The sequence below is a fragment of the Simochromis diagramma genome, unplaced genomic scaffold (assembly GCF_900408965.1).
Source record: "Simochromis diagramma unplaced genomic scaffold, fSimDia1.1 OVJJ01000676.1, whole genome shotgun sequence".
NCBI classification, from domain to species: Eukaryota; Metazoa; Chordata; class Actinopteri; order Cichliformes; family Cichlidae; genus Simochromis; species Simochromis diagramma.
The window spans coordinates 2,325,259-2,345,175 of NW_024387466.1; the positions used below are offsets into that span (position 1 = coordinate 2,325,259).

The 19,917-nt window shown below is 40.2% G+C and overlaps 1 protein-coding gene across 1 annotated transcript; it reads right to left on the reverse strand.

Moving 5' to 3' along the window:
- Positions 1–408: 408 nt before the first annotated feature.
- Positions 409–3,934, reverse strand: LOC120723299 (claudin-7-A-like). The gene is made up of 4 exons (XM_040014674.1): positions 3,476–3,934; positions 1,474–1,638; positions 1,294–1,378; positions 409–1,195 (listed from the first exon to the last, which is right to left on the reverse strand). The coding sequence occupies exons 1-4, from the start codon at positions 3,696–3,698 to the stop codon at positions 1,027–1,029; spliced, it is 642 nt and encodes a 213-aa protein (XP_039870608.1). The 5' UTR covers positions 3,699–3,934; the 3' UTR covers positions 409–1,026.
- Between the last annotated feature and the right edge of the window lie 15,983 nt (positions 3,935–19,917).

Below are 19,917 nucleotides of genomic sequence, written 5' to 3' on the forward strand. Positions count from 1 at the left end.
GCAATACTCCATATTTTCATTGTCTTCATTTTGAGATGGCGCAAATCTAAAAGCCAGAAATTCTTTCCATTTTTAATGCACAACACAAATTTACAAATAAAAAAACAAAACAAAACAAAATCTTTTTTAAAAACTGAAAATTTATTGTATGCAACAGATATTGTGACAAAACAAAAAACAACAGTAATCAAGACAGAAAGTCAAAGACAAGGTCACAACATTTCTCAGCAAAACACTAGAAATTTAGAAAAATCTGTATTTGTAGTTCCAAATTCACTCCTGCAAATGATTAAAAAAACAAAACAAACTATAATGGTTTGTGGTTGTATGATTTGTGTGTTTACACAGGGGAAACAAAATATTGGTAGCACAGAGCTTCTCATCTTGGATGGCAGATTAAATGTTATGCATTCAGTCCTCACACATGTTTTTTTATTTTGGGGGGGGGGGGGGGGATTTGTTGCCCAATTGTTGACATAGTTGGCAACTTGACCCACTATGCTCCCTCATGTGTTATGGCACTCTCTGATGGCAGCAGCAAGATAACACAGCCACATGCCAGAATTTAGTTTGGGAGGGGGGGGAAATTTGCTTACAACTGGCGCGCCCCAAAGCTCTTCAGACACCAAAGTGCATTGCAGAGGTTCACTGAACCAAACCTGTAACTGATCTAAAGGGTCTGCTGCCAGTGTCACAGTACAGCATTTTGGCAGAATGAGGCAGGACTGACATAGTACGTGGGTGGTGGTGTGGTGTACATTATATAAGCACGCAAGCAGTAGGTACAGATCCAGACAAAACTAAGCCAATAATCTTGGTCTCAGGTAAACAGCCATCATTTAAAATATTTTACTGAATTTAATAAAATAGAGTAACATCACAGGTTAGTACTGGTGAAACTAAAATACAAAATAAAAAGTGAGGTCTCCACCTCCTGCGATACATCTTTGCAATGCTTCAATCTCTGAGTTGGACGAGTGTAAATGTTAAAGTGTTCCTTCAGCTTCAAACCAGGAACGTTCCTGTTCATACATAATCCTTGTTGCTACCACTGGATCTGGGGTTGGAGATGGGATACTTTGGTCCACTTTGACGCCCTTTGCTTTTTGAACAGCTTGCTGCCAGAATGCCGCCTCCCACAACGGTCAGGAACGCACCAGCCCAGGCAATGAAGATGGCAGCACCGAACTCATACCTAGAAAAAAAAGTTAGTCAGTCAAACAGATGAACTATGCCAAGATGACTCGATATTCAGAGTACACAAAGGTCAGTTTGAGATCGTAATGTACATACTTAGTGTTGACAGGGGTGAAGGGGTTGTAGAAGGCCCGGATGATGTCATTCGCATACCAAGAGCAGGCAACAATGGCACACAAAGCTGTGGCAGAATACACAACAACATTATTCACTCTGTTAACCTTTTAAAAATAAATAAATAAAAATTAAAGACAACCAAGTCAGATTGCTCTTTACCTCCAATCAAGATAATAATTCCACCACCCATTGCAGTGCGGGACTTGCGCACTTTGTCATCTCCGCCACAGTTGGTACACTTCATCCCCATGCAAGCTACACCCAGACCAGCCAGCGTTACAATAATGCTCACAATCATGAGGGCGCGGGTTGCCTGAAGGGCACCTGGTTAAAAAAAAAAACAAACAAACAAAAAAAAAAAAAAACACAAGGGCCAGGGTTAAACCATCAGTTAATGTGACAAACATGAAGCACTCTGTAATATGTTACATGGATTACAAGGGTGTGGTGACAGGCTGTAGGATTTACTACCGTGAATCTAAAAGGAGGTAAAAAGAAAACAGTAAGCAAAACAGCAGCATTTTCCTGCAGCAATTTATTGGTAACTATACTAAGCTTTCACTTATATTTTCAGACTTATGTTTTTAGATTTTCTATGTGGAAGAAGGTGGTGGAAATACAGACACAAACACACAACAGAGAGACCTGTCTCTTGTGTCTCACTGCCACTCCCTATAACAACGACACACAGAAACTGGCTCTACCCGGAAGTCTAACAAAGCTCGAGGGGGAGGGGTTGGGGTTGGGGGTTGGGAGCCTGGTAGTACATGCATGAAAGTCTGAAACAGGTCTAACCAGGTTTCAGGTTTCATTTCAGGAAGACGCTCCCAACCTCAGGCACTAACAGATCACTTTTTAAAGCAGGTGCACACTTAGTCTAAAAAACAAAAAAACAAAACCCCACCATCTGACAGAATCTGGGTTTCGCTAAAAGTCAGACAACGAGCTCAGAAACGACTTTTTCGCACTTCTGAATTCGTGTTTTTCCTTCCCCAGTTTTGGTATCCATTGTTGGTAAAGAAATTTCAAGCATCCATTTCTGAACAACAGGCCATTATTTACTCACTTGCTCCATATCTAACCACCAGGTTTAATCACACAGTACTTATCAGAGTTGGATTGGGTTCATGTTTGAAGAGGTGATACGGCACTGCCGCAGATATTTTAATCAAATGTTTTGACAAATAACACAAAAAAAAAGAAAACTGATACAGATGGGTTTGTGTTTGTTCATTGAAAGAAATTGTCTATGAACCATCAAGTGAATTAGCTATTCACAACTACAAGTTATGCGATCTGTCCCACAGTGACTTTCAGGCAGTTTGACCCCAGGGCACAGCTTCGATCAGCTGAATTTGAAGCACGGGAAATAAAGCTGCTGTGCTACTATTAACCTACTTTTGCCACTGATTTATAATAAGAGATAAGAGCCATAAAGATGGTTGGAATACAACAGGAAGAACTCTTTGGTCAACAAGAATGACCTAGACTTTACAGCTCCATGACCCAACTACACTTTTTTTGTTTTCCTCATGGAATATAGTCGAAAAGGAGCTGCCATTGGGTGTTTGTTAGAAACATTTGTGGCTCTGCTCTATAGAGAAGGGTTTTGCATATGGCCTTCAGACATAGATGAGTAAATGGTGTCAAATAAACTCCCACACGGAAAGGTATAAGCTCCACATGTGGGTGGGTGGGGTTCTCTATCATACAATGGTTTATAGGTAATCATTACCAAGGTGTGCACAGACATTCCCGTGTGTAAAATAGAAGCTAAGTTTAAACATTTGGCCCGTTAAAAGCCTTTATGAACCTGTGCTGCTCTGCGCAGGTGTAGCCTTCCTCTGTGGTTTAAACAGGAAAATTAAAGAACGAGTGATTAAACCGGTTAGACCAGTTCTAGGAAACCAAGAACCAAGCTACAGACTGCGCCAAAAAGTTAACAGAAAGATTTAAAGTAGGCACAATCTGCAAGTCACTTCCTACCAGACATTAAAAATTTCCTCTTCCATCTTAAGAACAATGACAGTACAACAAGTTGCCGCAGTATTCACAGTAAGCCGGAGCCTGCCGTTAAACTTTTAAACTATTTGGCCCATTACAGAGAGAAATTTATGTGGACGCTCGTACTTATTTAAAAGCCATCAACTGTGTTACTTACTGTTGAGCTGCAGGATGGAGTCGTACACTTTACACTGCATTTGACCTGTGCTCTGGAACGCACAGGACATCCACAGTCCTTCGTACATGGAGATCGCAGTGATGATGTTGTCCCCGACGTAGGCAGACATCTTCCACTGGGGCATAATTGTACCAACTACGAGTCCAATCACGCCCAGAAGAGCCAGGGCGAATCCCAGAATCTGAAGACCCGAGTTAGCCATTTCTACTTCTTCTCCGACTTGACTTTGAAACAACAAAGGACGCTGTTCACCTGTTCAGGTACTCCTCAAGACACAGACTTCTCTCTTCTTTAAAAAAAAAACAAGTCTGCTTCCTTGCGAGAAAAAAAAACTGGCTCGTCTTTTGCTATCTAGGCACGTTTTCCTTAGCTTTAAAAAATAAAGTTAGCAAACAACAGCTATATGATTTCTCGACGATTCCTCGCGCACCTGCTTGGCTGCCGCACCTTGAATGGAGAGGGAGTAACGGGAGCGAGCTTTTTTAGGCGGTTTCACAGGTGGGCGGGGACGCGCACGTAGTTTCGTCTGCCGTAGCAGCGGACACCTGAAGTTTCATGATGTGTTTCCTGAACCAGACCACTGCGATGCCACGCATATGCCCATAAATAGTTTATAACAAACTGTACACATTACATATATGTATATTACAACTTCCTGTCCCGCTTTTGACACAGTGATAAGAAATACAGAAAGACAGACGGGGAATTGTTTTACTGCTATAAAATAGTGAGGTCTTTTAAATTGAACTGTTTCGACAGTCAAAATGAAGATTCTGGATAAATAGTTTTGTATTATTTATAATAAATTAACAATCATAAATTAACACATAATAAAATAATAATAAAAACTTAATTTTATGTTCACATATATATATATTAAGATATTTTTAAGAAACCTTGACATAGTGAGAATGTGATAAACAACACAGTGCCGCAATTCTTACCACAGAAAGACGCTGAGTAAACGAAACCAATCAACAGTAACAACCACAACATTTTGCAGCACTTTCAGTTGTACTTTTGTGAACCAGTATTAAAATATTGCTATCCACTGAGCTGTACAGACAGCATCTGTTGGAGACAGACTTTTCTGACCAGAAAGAGTCTGCAGCTTCGGCCTTCTATAACGGGGCCATTCGGTTTTTGTTTTGTTTGTTGTTGTTTTTTATTATATCTTTATTTGGAATGGACAAGAAAAATCCATCTGCATAGCAGTATATGAATAACATGGGAACAGAGTCCTTCCAGGTTTTTAGATTAAGTCCAGGAGAGCAAATGATAAACACAGTGATCAACAGGTGCATATTATCCTCCACTGGCTATAGGAGAGTTGCTCACATGCTCTCCAGAAGGAGGTACACAACACATTATATGGAACTATAAACACGAACGGGGGGGATGCCCATGCTGCTGCCATGGTAAACAAATAAATAAATTAATAAATAAACAATAGTAATATAAGTAAATTTAAAAAAAAAGTGAATTAACAATTGTCAGAAATTAGATAAGTAGATTACAAAAATACAAGTAACAGTGAGATCAAGTGAAGTCAGCTCTTGTGGGGGTAATGAATAGGATCCAATTGTTCCAAATTTGGTGGAATTTGGCCTTTTGATTTCTTTACAGATATGACCGTTTTTTCATCCTAAATATCTCTAAAATGATCCCAAACCAGTCATCCAGGGTAGGCTGGACTGGGCTTAACCATCTTCTAGTAATTGTTTTTTTTACTTGCCACCAAGAGTAATTGTGCCAACTTAATCTCACTCCTACGTTCCAGAAAAGGGACCAGACCCATGTATAAGACCTTAAAATCTAAAGGCATTTGAACGTTAAAGACTGCGCCTAAGGAGGCCTGGACACCCATCCAGAAATTTTTTAACTTGGGACAGTCCAAAAAGACATGAAAATGGTTAGCAACAGTCGAGCCGCATTGTCTCCAGCATTGCATATGAGCCCCTTTATATCTCTCCTGATATGGTGTCTTGAAGTATCTAATAATATTCTTCCAGCCATGTTCCTTCCAGTTCATAGAACTGGATGTGGACCACTGGCAGCACCAAACATTTTCCCACTCCCCCATAGAAATAGCAATCCCTGATTCCCTTTTCCATTTATCTTTAGTGTATAAAGTGTTATCCTCGCTGGCACTAGAGAGAGCTTTGTATAGTTTAGAAATGGATTTAGTAGGGTTCATGGTTGTGGCATTTTTCAGGATGAGGAAAAAATGCGACTCAGCATCATTAAAGTCGGACAATTTGCATTCATGATCAATATGTGATCTCAGCTGTAGGTATCTGTGAAAGTCATATTTTGTCAGGTTGTGGTTGTCCCGCAAGACCTCAAATCTGAGCACAATATTTCTATGAGTAAGAGAGAGGAATGTCGTAAGGCCATAAGATATCCATGCTTTAAAGTTAGAGTCGTGTCTGTTTGGAATAAAATCTGAGTCGAAAGCAAACCACCTGAAAAATTTTTAATATTTTGTGTATCCCACAAATGTTGATTATCTTCTGCCAAACTTGGAGGGTGTGGGTTAGCCAGGGGTTCCCCAACTTTTCCAGCCGACACATTAGACCCTTATCTGCCATTACAGCTTGTAGAGGGAATCGGTCCAACAGGCTGGACTCCAGTTCCTTCCACCTAGCTGTGTATGTTTTGTTGCACCAATATAAGAGGGGGGTTATTTGAGCGGCATAATAATAATTCCTGAGGCAGGGGAGACCCAATCCTCCCTTTTCCTTTGGGAGCTGGAGGGTGGCATTCTGTTAAGCATTCATATTACTCTTTGCTGTATAAATAGTATTATAAGAATACAAACTGTCTTTCTTTTTTATTAGCCAAAATAAATTTCCAAAGTAGGAAGTGACAGTTACATACCTGGAAGTAATGTGGGAAGTGAAGTTTCATACAAATACCACAGTAACAATAATAAGTTTATAAGTTTTGTGTGTGAGTGTTTTTGTTTGTTTATTTGTTTTTGAGACACATGGGTAAAACAGTATGATCACAAGCCATGTTAAAATTCACCTTCAAGACTATGAACTTACCTCAATACTGTAATATTTAAAAATAATTATCAAATAATAAATAATTATTTAATTTTGTACATTCTGTCTTTGGGTATTTATATTCACTACATGTGAATATTGCCAAAACCATTGCCACCATCTCTGTTACATAAGTATTTTCCTATCAAGCACGTCTTACTGCTGGAATTATAGACAGAAAAAAAAGTGAAGATCTGGGGAGTAATTCAGGAAGCTTAGACTGAGAGTGTTACTCACCCTGAGGGTGTGCCTTTACCAATTCACAACAACAACATGAGTTGAGATGAGGAAATGCTGGAGATTTTAATGCGAGTTATCAGTCAGAAAGTCTATAGACATCCAGTACTTTGATTTGTGTCATCTTCTTTTTTTCCCAATAACTGGATTTTCATATTATTTAAATATGTACCTTGCTGAGAAATCTGAATTTTGATTACATAGATATAATCAATCAATATATATTTGATATAGAAAGAATGAAAAATAGGGCTCTCTTTCTCTTTTGACTTTTTTCTGTTTGCCAACTGTGTGGTAGCAGTGGGCGCCAACTCAATCAGCAGTCAAACAGGTTTTGTTAAGGATCTGCTGGAGTTGATGGAAAGCATAAAATTGTACATTCAAATGCAATTTCCACCTACAAGTATATCCGATAAGGCTAGGCACGTGGACTTATTCCTGCTTTTGCGCCGGTGTGTAACATCTTAACAAAAAAGTAAATTGTAGAGCAGAGGTGTTCTACTATGAAACCGAGACTTTTCACTTTAAATCTGATGTCACCACTGTGAGTCATCATACAGAAAGTAAACGATAAATATTTTTGACTTGTCTCTTGAGTTTTGGTCAGTCACATGACTCATTCGACGCGGATGGCAGCAAACGGAACAACTAAAATGTTTTTATTTTGCTTCACAGGGCGTGTCCTTTCATCGGAAGTTTCGGGAGGATTGCCGGTAGATCTCTTATCTGTTGTTGGACAGATATGTTAAACTTTCAATTTATCCATTACATTTTAGTTAACCCGCCGTAAACGTAGCCACGTGCCCCACGTTCTGTGACTGTGAACTACGTCATTGAGAGGGGGGGGGGGGCACATGATTAAAGCCATCGCCTGACAAGCTCCCCTCCCCCACAACTCCATCTCAAATTGTTAGTTGGTTGAGCCTAAACAACAGGCCATTTCCTCCTGTCGTTGGAAGATTTGAAAAGGTGAAGCTGGATGGAAGCCAGGGGTTTGAACAGGTTAGCTAATAAAAGAAAAACAAGCAAAGGGAGGGTGTGTTGCTTAAAAAGATTTAAATAGGTACTGTTTTTTTAAAGCGGAAAAGTGAGTATATAACAACAGCGGAGGGACTGTGTATAACAAGTTTGGTAATTATTAGCAAATTGCACCAACCAGACAAGCAATCTGTCAAGTCAGTGGAAGCAGCTAGTTTTTATATATCCCAGTATGACACATCATTTGCCTTTCAAAAACAAAAACCACACATACTCAAAAATGAAAGCAAAACTATGCAAGGGAACTTCATCTGATTCAAAGTGATTTTATTTCTATGGAACATTTTACAAAAGCTCAGTGTCGAGCATGTTAAAAACACAAAATTGAACGGATGAAAGAAATAATAGGTTCATGTCTTTTAATCTGTATTTGCTCTACACGCTGAATTCTATGAATTGTGTCGATGGCCTTCAGACCTTTGGCTATACTTTAAAAAAAAAAAAAATCTCCAATACCAGAAAGCAAGCAAGCAAACAAAACACTAATTGGCTGAATGACCATAAAACTGACTAAAATCGATCTTGGCACTGCAGTCAAGCTTTTACCAACGTAGTGCTTACCACTCTTCTTCAACTGCTTGTTTTCACAGCTCACCCCAAACAGTTTAACACAGTTAACTGAAGTTAAAGCAGTAGGTGTAGATTTCAGACACCGGACACTGTGTTATAAACCCCCATTCGACTGCTCCCTTCAGCTGAACATCTTTTTTATTCATTTGTGTTCATGAGAACGAGAAATTAGCAAAAGACTTATTTAGAAAAAACAAACAAACTACTATACATGTATTCAGCTGTTGTAATGCTTCTATCTCTAGGGTATGTGACTGGGCTTAAACACAATCCTAGCCTCTGGGGAGCATTGCGTCAGGAATTGCATCTGGTTTAAAAATTCAAATATACAGAACCATCTACTGCAACAGACAGCAGTCCACTTTTTTGAGAAACAAAAGAGCAACCCCCAAAAAATGTTTTTAATGCATTTGTCGCCGTCATAACATGAAATCAAAGAAGCCTTATATAGAAAAAAATGCTATAACATTGCAGTCAGCAGTTGTACAGACTCTCCTCTGCTGTGCACTCAAATGAAAAAAGAGGACAATATTTTCAAAAAGAGAATATTGTGCACTTCCACTCCTCAACTCCTCAATAGCACAGCTGAAATGTGCTTGAGTCCTAAAAATCATCAGAAACACAGCTGAATAAAAACCCTGAACATGTAAAATCTTGTGGTTTATACATTAATTCATTAAAAGGTGACTCAATGTGCATTTAAGCAGATTACTTCCTTAAGCCAAGGACACAGAAGTACCACGATATCACACAATAGTCATATCTCTCAATCTGAAACAGGAAAGAGGACCACAGACTGTTGATAGACGTAAGCAGGATCAACAGGGCAATATACTCTCTACTCACAATGAGCCAAATGTTGCAAAACTGATCGGACGGCGCAAATAGAAATTGACCCACACCGCACCGCTAAAGCAGCCCAAGAGATGGTCAAGTGTGGGATGTGATATTCTTCAATGGTCAAGTCAGTCACCTGATCTCAATCCAACAGGTGATTTTGAGTTATTAAATACTAAAGTTAGATCTGCACCCGCACTGAAGCAGTAATTCAAGGTGGCTGCAGTAAAGTGAAGAAGTCTCAAGTGAATATTTGGTTATGATTTAAAAGAAATTAACATCTGTAAAATTATGTTAGGTTGTGGGGACTATGTATAAAAATAGCTGTACTTCCTAAACAGTTGATCCAATTTTTCTTATCAATCACACCTTTATTGTTTGGTTTATAATCCACATTACTGACCTCAGAATACATACAAACTAACCAAACAAGGTTTTGTAGTTTAGTTCATTTTATAGAGCAACGTAAGGAAATAACTCACTGGAACTCTTTAAAATGAAACAAAACCTTTGAAATTTTAACATAGTTTCAAAAATTCTCTAATCACAGATTTTATAGTTTGCATGAAACCTCAGCATATCACGTAGGACTTTTCCTCATACAGTTATGACTCACCTGAGGTCTTTTTTCCCAGAATTGTTCTTTATGATTCTTGGAAGCAGGATAAAGGACGTAAGGTTACACAGGGGTGAAACAAACAGACATGTGAAGTGAAATGCTGCCATCTAATGGTTAAAGCAAATAGAACACAAAGCAGTTCTATACACAGCCATTTTAGCTCACGCTTTTACTAAAACATCCATGAGTATATGATGCTGTTCATATATTTAGAGGAGCTTGAATATTTAAGGACACGGTGTATGTTGGGACTTCTTATAATCATCATTTAAAGTCACGGGGTCACATATATACAGGTAAAACAAATGGACGCAATTTTAATCTTGATGATCACAAACTGTGTTTTATAAGCCTACTTCTTATTTGCTATTTTCTAGCAAACATTATGGAAAAAAAATGAAAGAGCCAGCAGTCATTCCTGTCCCATAAAGCGGTGGAGAAATCAGCTGTGATCTTAAACAAGATAGATACACAGCTGGAATGGCCCCTGCTTTTGCCTTCAGAACTGCCTAAATTTTTCATGGCATAGAGTCAACAAGGTGCTGGAAACATTCCTGAGAGATGTACAGCTATGAACATCCTATTCCACCACATCTCATAAGTGCGCAATTGGTGGCTGTGGAGACCATTTGAGTACAGTGAAATCACTGTCATGCTCAAGAAGCAGTTTGAGATGACATACTCGAAGCAGCCATCAGAAGATTGGTGTGCTGTGGTCATAACAGTACACAGGTAGGCTGTGGAGTTCAAATGATGCTCAAGCTGTAGTAAGGGGCCCAAAGAGAGGAAAGAAAATATCACCCACGCCATTACCCCCCCCACTGCCCCCACAATGGATCCATGCTTTTATGTTGTTTATGTCAAATTCTGACCCTACAATTACAGTGTCCCAACAGAAATGGAGACTCAACGCAACGTTTTTAAAAATCTTCTATTGTCCAGTTTTGCATTGCAGACTCAGTTTCCTGCTCTAAGCTGACCGGAGTAGTCTTCTGCTGCAATAACCAATCTGCTTCTTCACAGATGGTCTTCTGAATAGCTTGGCTGTAATGAATGGTTGTGGTGGGCGTGGTCTGCGGTGCCGTGCGGACGCACCTGCATGGCAGCCGCAAACACGCCCGCCTGTTAAAACACGGGGACCTCTGTCACCTCGCGCAGCTCCTCTGTAAATGCCGCTGCTCCCGGCTGGAGCAGCCCCTCGCGCGGCTCCTCTTCCTCCGGCTGGCGCAGACCTTCGCGCTCCTCGTCCGCCGCCTCAAATTGGAGCGGCTCCTCCACCACTCCCGGCAAGAGCAGCCCTTCACCCGGCTGTTCCTCCTCCTCCGGCAGGCGCGGACCCCCCGCGCCCCTCGTCCATCACCTCCGGCTGCCGAGGTTACCGAGGTTACTGTTACCTACTTTTCAGCTTGAAGCAGTGTTGCCATTCTCCTCTGACCTCTACCAACAACAAGACATTTTCACCCAGAGAACTGCTGCTTACTGGATAGTTTCTGACCATTCTCTATAAACCATAAAGATGGTTGTGTTAGACAATCTCAGTAGATCAGCAATTTCTGAAATGCTCAGACCAATCCATACCATGTTCAAAATCACTGAAATCACCCTTTTGTCCCTTCTGATGATCAGCTTTAACTTCTGCAGTTCATCTTGACCACATCTTAATGCCTAAATTTACATAGTATTTTAAACTTTAGCCAACTATCTAAATTTGGCTGTATTTCGACAGCAGCTGTAAAAGGCTTTACTCGTACCTTTAGAAAATGTTTTTCATTGCCCTCTTACATCTCGGGCATTGGACAACACTTGAGAAGAATGAAGCAGGAACACAGACACTGTGTCTCACTGACATAACTCAACATCTTTGAATATTACTTACTGATATGATTTCTATTTAGTTTCTTTCCTCTAAGCAAACTTTTACTAAAATGTTAAATGTTCATTTTCGTTAGAATTAGTTTTTATGACATCTTTTGCTTCATATTTAGAAGTGATGCTAAATAGTAAAGCATGATTTTCATATGCATTCCCATAATGTACATGCAATTCTTTCAAATTTTTCTATCATTTCTCTGCATCCGTTTGATGCTGTGCTGTTGACAGGAAAATCAACGACAGACCATGTGAATTGCGTGCAGTCGGGAGAACATTGGCACTCACTGGGAAAACATAATTAAACGCGGTGCAAGGTTGTGATTTTCCCACGTTTGTTCAAATTTAGCATGTAGATTCCTATAATAGAAACATACACATGCTGAGGGTAATTGGTTCCTCCAGATACCCTGAGAACTATATTTGGTTTAATGCCTTAATCCTTATTTGTTACATTAAGAAATATAAAGCTCCATTCAGTCTGAGCACAGACTGCTCCACTCTGTGTGGGTTTACTGAGAATAATCTCATATAAATGCGCGAGTCATGCTTCCATGAGATTTAAGATGCTCCCATTAAGCACAAGAAGGATCAGAGGAAGAAAGCGGGCTGTCTGACCCTGACTGAGGTCACATCTCAAAGGGGAACTTGTTGTGACAGACCAGAGTGCACAATAATCTCCTCGATCAGATGCTGCTCAACTTTGGCTCCAGAATATAACTTGTAGTCTAATTATCAAAGTCTGCGAGGCATTAATTTACCACAGTTATCTCTGACAGATTGTAATATGTAACTGACTGCTGGGTCGTGAACGAGAGACGTAATTGCAGCTATTCATCCGTCTGATATGTTTTGGTTAAATAATCTTAGGTCTTTGAAAAGACAGATTGCTTCTTAGTAGATCAGACAGATGTTAGTTTGTTAATTCCCCATCAGAAAAAAAATATGGATGTATGTATGTGTGTACATGATATGTATATTTATTTCTCTTGTTTGCTCTGCCCTTTGGATTTATACTGACAGATTTGACAGCAGGGATGCTGAGGCAAAGAGGAGGGGAAAAAAAACAGATATTTTTTCTTAATATATATCAGGCTGCAGAAACTACAGACATGCCAAAGAGCTGCAAATAACTGACAGACTTTGTTTTGATTTGGTTGTGCTTATCGTCTGAGACACTTGGAGAGTCCAATGCTGAGGAAGGAAGAGACACACAAGAAGACTGGCAGCTGTTGTCTTGAGCTTTCAGATCTTAAACATCATAATGTTTTACTTCAATAACCTCCATGAAAACTCCTTGAATTTGAATGTAGATTATGGCCGTTGGAAACCACAAACAAGATTGTCAATTGGATAAGGGGGCAATTTTGAAGAAAATTGAAGAAAAGTGAAATCTGAGTTGTTCTAGCAAATAATTTTGCCTTCTGACCGCCACTTCTCCACTTCTGACCTCAGAGGTCAAGCTGGAGATTTGGGGCACATTCTGTAACAGTCTGGCAACCTATGCTGTGTTCAGTATAAACAACTGGTCTCCACATATACACACAAAGAAGGAAGAAGGCACAACAATGCTTTAATTTAACTTGTAAGGCTGGAAAGGTGCAATGCCAAGAGGCAGCTCTACAATCCATACCAGTACAGTGTTTTGTCTTTGGGACGCACCTTTGACCACTAATAACTTTTACAGAAAAAGACACATTTGTCAGCACAGTATTCTCATGGGTGATCCACATACAGGCGGACTGCACTGACCGTGTCAGAACATCACTAATACAGAACGGCAAAGCACTCTAAGAAATATAATTTGCACTCAAGAAGTTCAAAGGGACGGTGAGGGCCTCGAGAGCAAATGCATCAACATCTGAAGAGCTTCAAATCAAGATAAGTAAGTGTCCATGCTCCATTTCGTGACATAACAAACTAATATGCTTCTCCTTTTTTTTCTATTAAAACTCACATGAAAGCTGGAATAGCTGCTAAGAGCGCGTTAGCTGTATAACATTTCATATTTGGCATTAATAGGACGCTGGAAAGGAATATTGTTTCGCAGCACACTATTCTTCAAACACTCTCTACTTAGTCGTAAAGCCATCTGGTTGCTGGCCTTTTTCAACTGGTCACCATGAAGGAGCTGCCTCTATTCCACCAGATAGCGTAAGGGTGATCAGTGAAGAGCAATTACAGCGTTGGATTATTTTCCTTCTGGCCCACCAGAATGCCTTTTCTACTTGTGGAGTAAAATGAGAAGATATTTGCTCCTTCTGAATGACAGCTGCAATGGCTGCCAGCAACCAAATACTGGCCTAACTGAATAACGCCTTCTGTTGATTGTTATACTAAAGTAATTTAGGCCTTACCTAAAAGTGAAAGTGTTTCAATGCAGGGGCAATTCTAGGTTAATTCACATTAATGGAATAAGCTGTTTCCAAATGTCATCCACCCTTTTCACATTTGCAAACCTCAATTCAGTGGGATAAACATTACTATGTTACCTTCAAAAGCAACCAAATTAGTTACATTTACAAGAGTCTAACATGTAATTTGAACAAAAGGATTTTATGTTTCTACGGTAGTTAAATCACGTATGATCTGCATGAAATTCAACAACCTAAAACTAGTTAAATTTATTCTTGTTGAACTGAAGATTATCTTAAACAATGACATCTAAGGTAAAGTTTAAGGCCACAGATCGCAAGGACTGGAAGTGCATCGTTGACCAAGCTGGAATCCCTACGGAACCCACAGTGCATATTGGCTTCGTGGACAGCCTACCTTGCTGGCCTTTAGCTAGGGACAAAAAAAAGAGATTCTTGTTGTGATGACATGATATACTCTGGTTTGTAGCCTGGACTCGCAATATTACAAAGTCATGGACAGGAAAATATCGGGGGTTATGTCAGGCAGAAAAGCATACATACACCATGTGTATGCTATTGCTATTTATTGTGGTTTAACCTGTCAAGGACAACAACATAAAGAAAATTCTGTATCAAATTCACAGCTTTCCAACTTCTTTTAAAATATGGAGTGGCAGCTTGGTGGCATGGTGGTTAGCACTGTTATATCAGTGCAAGAAAGTTCTGAGTTCAAATCCACCAACTGGCCAGGGCCTTTCTGTGTGGAGTCTGCATGTTCTCCTTGTTGTGTCTCTCTGGGTACGTGCAGTTACCCCCCAGGACAAGCAGAAAAGGATAGACGAGAGTGATGGCATTTCTTAAATCCAATAAATTGGAGGGGGGAAAAAGATGCGCATGACAAGCTTTATGTTAACCAGACTCTGATTTGTTGAACACTCCAAAAATAATTCTTTAAATGAACTTAAAATACTCATGGAAAAGATTTCCATGTTAATAAATGCCTTTCTAGTAGCATTATGTACTTTCTTTGGACTAACATAATTTGCATGTGTTGGATCAACTCAATTGAATTAAGCTGAACTCAACTAAAGTAAATATGTTGATTCATCATTAATTAATTAAGTTGGTCACACTCAAGTACATTAAGTTGGAATAACAGAACTGTATAATGCTAAAATAAAGCAATTTAATCACATGGAAATCCTTTCCATTATTTTTTAATGTTCACTCAAATAGTTCTTTTTTGAGTGTAATTCAGAGTGAATGATCAGAGATTTCAATCTAATCCACCCGTTTTAGCGTGGAGCCTTTAGTTATTAAACACAAGGCAAAGGCTAAGTCTTTAAAGAAGTTAAAGAAACATTTTTGGCAAAGCAGATAAGTCCAACAAATCATCAAGCTTAAAGTGGCATTATTCAGTACAGACACTGGAAAATCACACTGCCACTCCTTAGACATGTGCACAAAGTTTTTCAATTCATACAGTACAAACCCTCCCTTTATTAAGCAGACTCAGCACAGAGCATCATGTACCCCGATTTCACGAGTGGAGAATACATTTATAGTCCACGTCAATGTAATGGCATCCATCCTGTTCAAGCCATGTTTAGAGTGACATGAATCCTGTAAAAACCTGTCATTCATATCAATAGGCTATGTTTACAATGTCCACTGGTTTTTTTTAAGTGTGCTACTGGAAAGCACACTGAGCATCACTGAAATACATGAAAAAAAAAAACTACTTTGTGAAAAATAACTTTTGTTTTTCCAGTTAACTTCACTATTTGGTCCCTCGTTCTTCCTGTTCTTGTGCAACCTGTCCTCTCCCCCCCTCTATCTCCACCCTCCTCATTCAACTAGAAACTAGAAAATGACAAAAATATAATCTTTTTTTTTTTTTTTTTTTTTTTTTGCCTGTCCCGTTTGGCTCTTTTGCCATCAGAATTATTGTCTAAAGGCAAAGAAAGATGCCCAACGGATTTACTTTACCAAATTGACCATCGCAGCCTTGCCGTAATGGTCCATTTGATTCACCTTTTATTGTTTATTTTATTTTCACTTGCTGAATACGGGACAGACTTGACTGGGGGAAAGAAGGGGAGAAAGAAAGAGGGAAAGAGAAACAGCTGAGAAGAGGGACGGGGGAGAAGGGCAAAAAACAAAAACCAACAGAATGGGCAGAAAAAAAAAATGCATATATCGATCACCTGGATCACCTGTCGAGAAAGAAAAAAGAGAACAAGCAGAAGAGAACAAGAGTAATAGAATAAACAACATCACAATGATATATGGGAATATGACAGTAAATACTAAATATTAAACATTATTGTGCAGCACATAAGATCAACAGAACACAGTGTGCTTTGAGGTAGGAGCCAAAAAGGGTGTAGTTTGTGGGTGTGATTACCCGTGTGTACACCTGTGAGCATGGACGCGCTTGTTTTTAAAAGGTTCCTTCATGTAATGATCTGCTAGAGGGTGTGGGGGGGCCACAGCCCCGTCCTCCAGGGCATGAAGCAGGTATGGAGGAGATCAAAACTCCAGACATCCAGAGGCCCCCAGAACACAAGAGACCAAGGAAGACCAACAGAGGGGCAGCCGCGCCACTGTCCCAGAAAGAGCTGAGGAGATGAGGGCTCACTCAGCAGCCGCGGAGCAGAAGCCAGGGGGGGTTGCAGTGACGCGCCCGTGAGCTCCGCCGGCAGCCAGCTGTGCCTGAGTGACCGAGCCCCAGGCCGAGAGGCCGGGGGCACCCCACCTCCGAAATGGCCCGAGCGAGCCCCAGGCTCCAGGCCCCGATAAGCGGCCGCCAAGGAGTGAGCCGGTGTGTACCTGGACGCCCATCCCCAGACACAAAGAACCACCAACGCACCGATGTCTGAGGGAGTCCGCCACCGGCAGGGGAAGTGGTGGTAGGGGGAGATAGGCCTCCAAACCTTGGAGGGCCTGAGATGTCCCCAGAGAGGTGGCGTCTGATACCCAACCTGACACAGACATACAGACACACACAGATACAAACATCCATTCCCACCCTCATGCTCTCATATGCACTTACTCCACACTCAACCAACGTGGAGACAAACATAAAGAGACGCTGTACACACGATCACACTCCCCAAGCGTACTCTACGAACCGGGTCTAGGTACCCTTGCCCCTGGAGGGGGGAACTGGACCCAGACCCAGGTGGTGTTACCCTTTTCCCTGCGGTGGGGAGAGGCAGACCGCCCCGACTCCGCAGCAGCAGGGAGGCCCCACACTCCAGACCGCAGTCGGACGGCCAACTCCTCCTCCTAGCCCCCCCGCTCCAGCAGGCCGCAGAGAATGGGGGTGAGAGAAGACTCCAAACCTCCCTCCACCCGCTCATTGTAGTGTTGATACATGTGTGTTCTAAGGTGCAATTAAAACCCAGGAGGGCATGGAGCTACCTGCCAGAGAGCAGCAGGTAAGCGCATAGTCCCTCTTGCTAGCCCTCAATGTCTACGTGTATTTAAAATTGAGAGGTGGGCAACGACGCCAGGGGTGAGGTGTACACCCTCAAAAAAAAAATATATATATATATAATCTTACAATAATTATTATAAGAGCAAGTGGGGCGTCCACAATCGACAACAGGACAGCACACTGTTTAGTTATGTGAAATCATCATCGATGAATGTGTGGAAAACAGAAACTACAGCTTTATCATTTTTGGTAAATGTACATGTTACAGTGAATAAAATACATAAATGGATCTGTTTCAGTTTATAGCAATATTCAGACTGAATACAGGCTGCTGTTGGACATGGACAGGTAACATCATTTTGACTTGCTATCACCAGGATCTGGAGCTGTATTGTAAACAAACACTGAAGCTCAATTTGATCAAAATAGGAATAGAAATGTTTTAACAGACTGAAATAATAACACATTAGCTCCTTGGCTGGCAACTCATGAGATCCAAGCAGACCAGTGGATCAGAAGGTTACAATTAGCTAATAACCTTTAGTGATATAAGTAGCTAAAGATTATTAGCTAACTAGCTAGTTAGCTAGCTAACGTAACTAATGTCCCCACATTATCAAAACAGTTTACACTTTTGCTCTATTTCAGTTAAAGTGTGTTTTAAATCTAAACCTCTGATTTGTTCCATGAAATTACCTCTTCATCTTCTTTCTCCTGCAGCAACCATTAATGGCAAGCCATGCTTTTGTGTGAGTGCACTGCAACATCATGACATCAACAACACTGGACACAAAACCTGTTTTCATTCTATCCTGTATTGTCCTCAATAGTCAAGTTCGGAAAATATAAGATTTGAAAATAATTCCAGAAAATGATGCTAAACTATGTTATCATTAATATAATTAATTTGAGCCAGGACACTTACTTATACGCTTAAGAGAAGAAGAGCAGTTAGCAGGTGGGTTTGATAAGATCTTGCAGTACTGTCAGTTGATTCTGGGTAAGCTAAGTAAGCTTTGATAAAGTAAGGTGGCATATAAAAATCAGCACATGCCTGTTGATACTACACGATTCCAATAACAATCACCCTTTTATGCAGTGATTGCTGCTAATATTTAGCTAGCAGTACACTACAGATGGAAAGTGACTTTCTGTGTGCAGTTTACGGGCTCTCAGGTGTTAATTCAGGTTTGACACAGGTCATTAATTTGCACTGTAAATACAGCATCTTATTAGGAACTAACCAAAACTGTTCTCCTGTTATCATTGTGCTTAGCATACGTTACTCTGCCTGTTGTGATGTTCTCTTGCTACTGCTATTTTTTCTCCTTTTATTGATTGTATCTTAATTGATTTATGTAAATTATGAAATTATCTAAATGATATTGTTCTTTGCAGACTGGTTAACCTCTGCCCATCTTTTAGCTGTTACTTGAAATACCCATGCTGTCTTATAACTACTGTAGTCAACATATTCTGACCCAGTGCTGTCAACATTACTATTTAAAATTTATCATGAAGGTGCAGTTTATTTGACTAGGAAATGAGGGACAAAGTACAATCTCACATGCTCTTTAGAGAAACAAAGGGAAGAATAGGGGCAGGTCAGCTGATTCATCCTGAGCTGCCACCCTCTGTTATTTGTCTCCCGTAGCTCAACTCTGACCTACATTTAAAAAAAACAATGAGATACTTCTTTATTTCTAACATAATTGTAACTTGGCTCAAAAACATTTTTTACTTTATGTATTTTTTGACATTACATAGATCAGACTATGGAATAATACAAGCAATGTGACTGCAAGGACAAATAAAGGAAAGGAAAAATGTTAATGTCCTACAGCGCAATAAAGGGGAAACTCATTTTGTTACTAGCTAATGCCTTTAAGAAAGATTTAGAAGGAAGCTGAGACAAAAAGAAATCACACAGAAAAATCAGAGAACATTGTTTATAATCATACAAATATATGTTATTTTATTGAATATTATATCAGAATAAGACACCTCCTTTCATTTCATGTAGGAGTTATTGTAGAAATGTACACAGGTCTGATGGCAATCATGGAGAGAGGGTGAATTGAGGGCACGTGTCTGTCGATACTGAGAGGGAGTCATCCGTAAGGAGCCAAAGAACATTAAAGTATGCATGCTTTGCAAAAACCACAAAATTAAGAAAAAAAACAACCCATGTCAGTAATTCTTATTGCAGACTGTCATTATAGCCTGCAAGTTGTGAGTGCAGTTAGCGTGTTAGATTTGTTTCCCCTCCTTGAGTGCAGGCTGGTAGTTCTGGTTGCATATTGCTGGTCTTTACTCCTGCTTTGCTGCTTCTTGGCATATCCAGAAAAGCCAGAACGTCCCTGCTTCTGCTGCTTCTTTGGGCTCTTAGTGCAAGGAGTCCG

Excerpts from the sequence above, each read along its gene's own strand:
- LOC120723299 (XM_040014674.1), bottom strand. The coding sequence starts at position 3,698 with ATGGCTAACTCGGGTCTTCAGATTCTGGGATTCGCCCTGGCTCTTCTG. Across the intron at positions 1,639-3,475 it reads CTCCATCCTGCAGCTCAACA|GTGCCCTTCAGGCAACCCGC; the intron begins GTAAGTAACACA and ends TTTTTTAACCAG. Across the intron at positions 1,196-1,293 it reads TTCACCCCTGTCAACACTAA|GTATGAGTTCGGTGCTGCCA; the intron begins GTATGTACATTA and ends TTTTTTTTCTAG.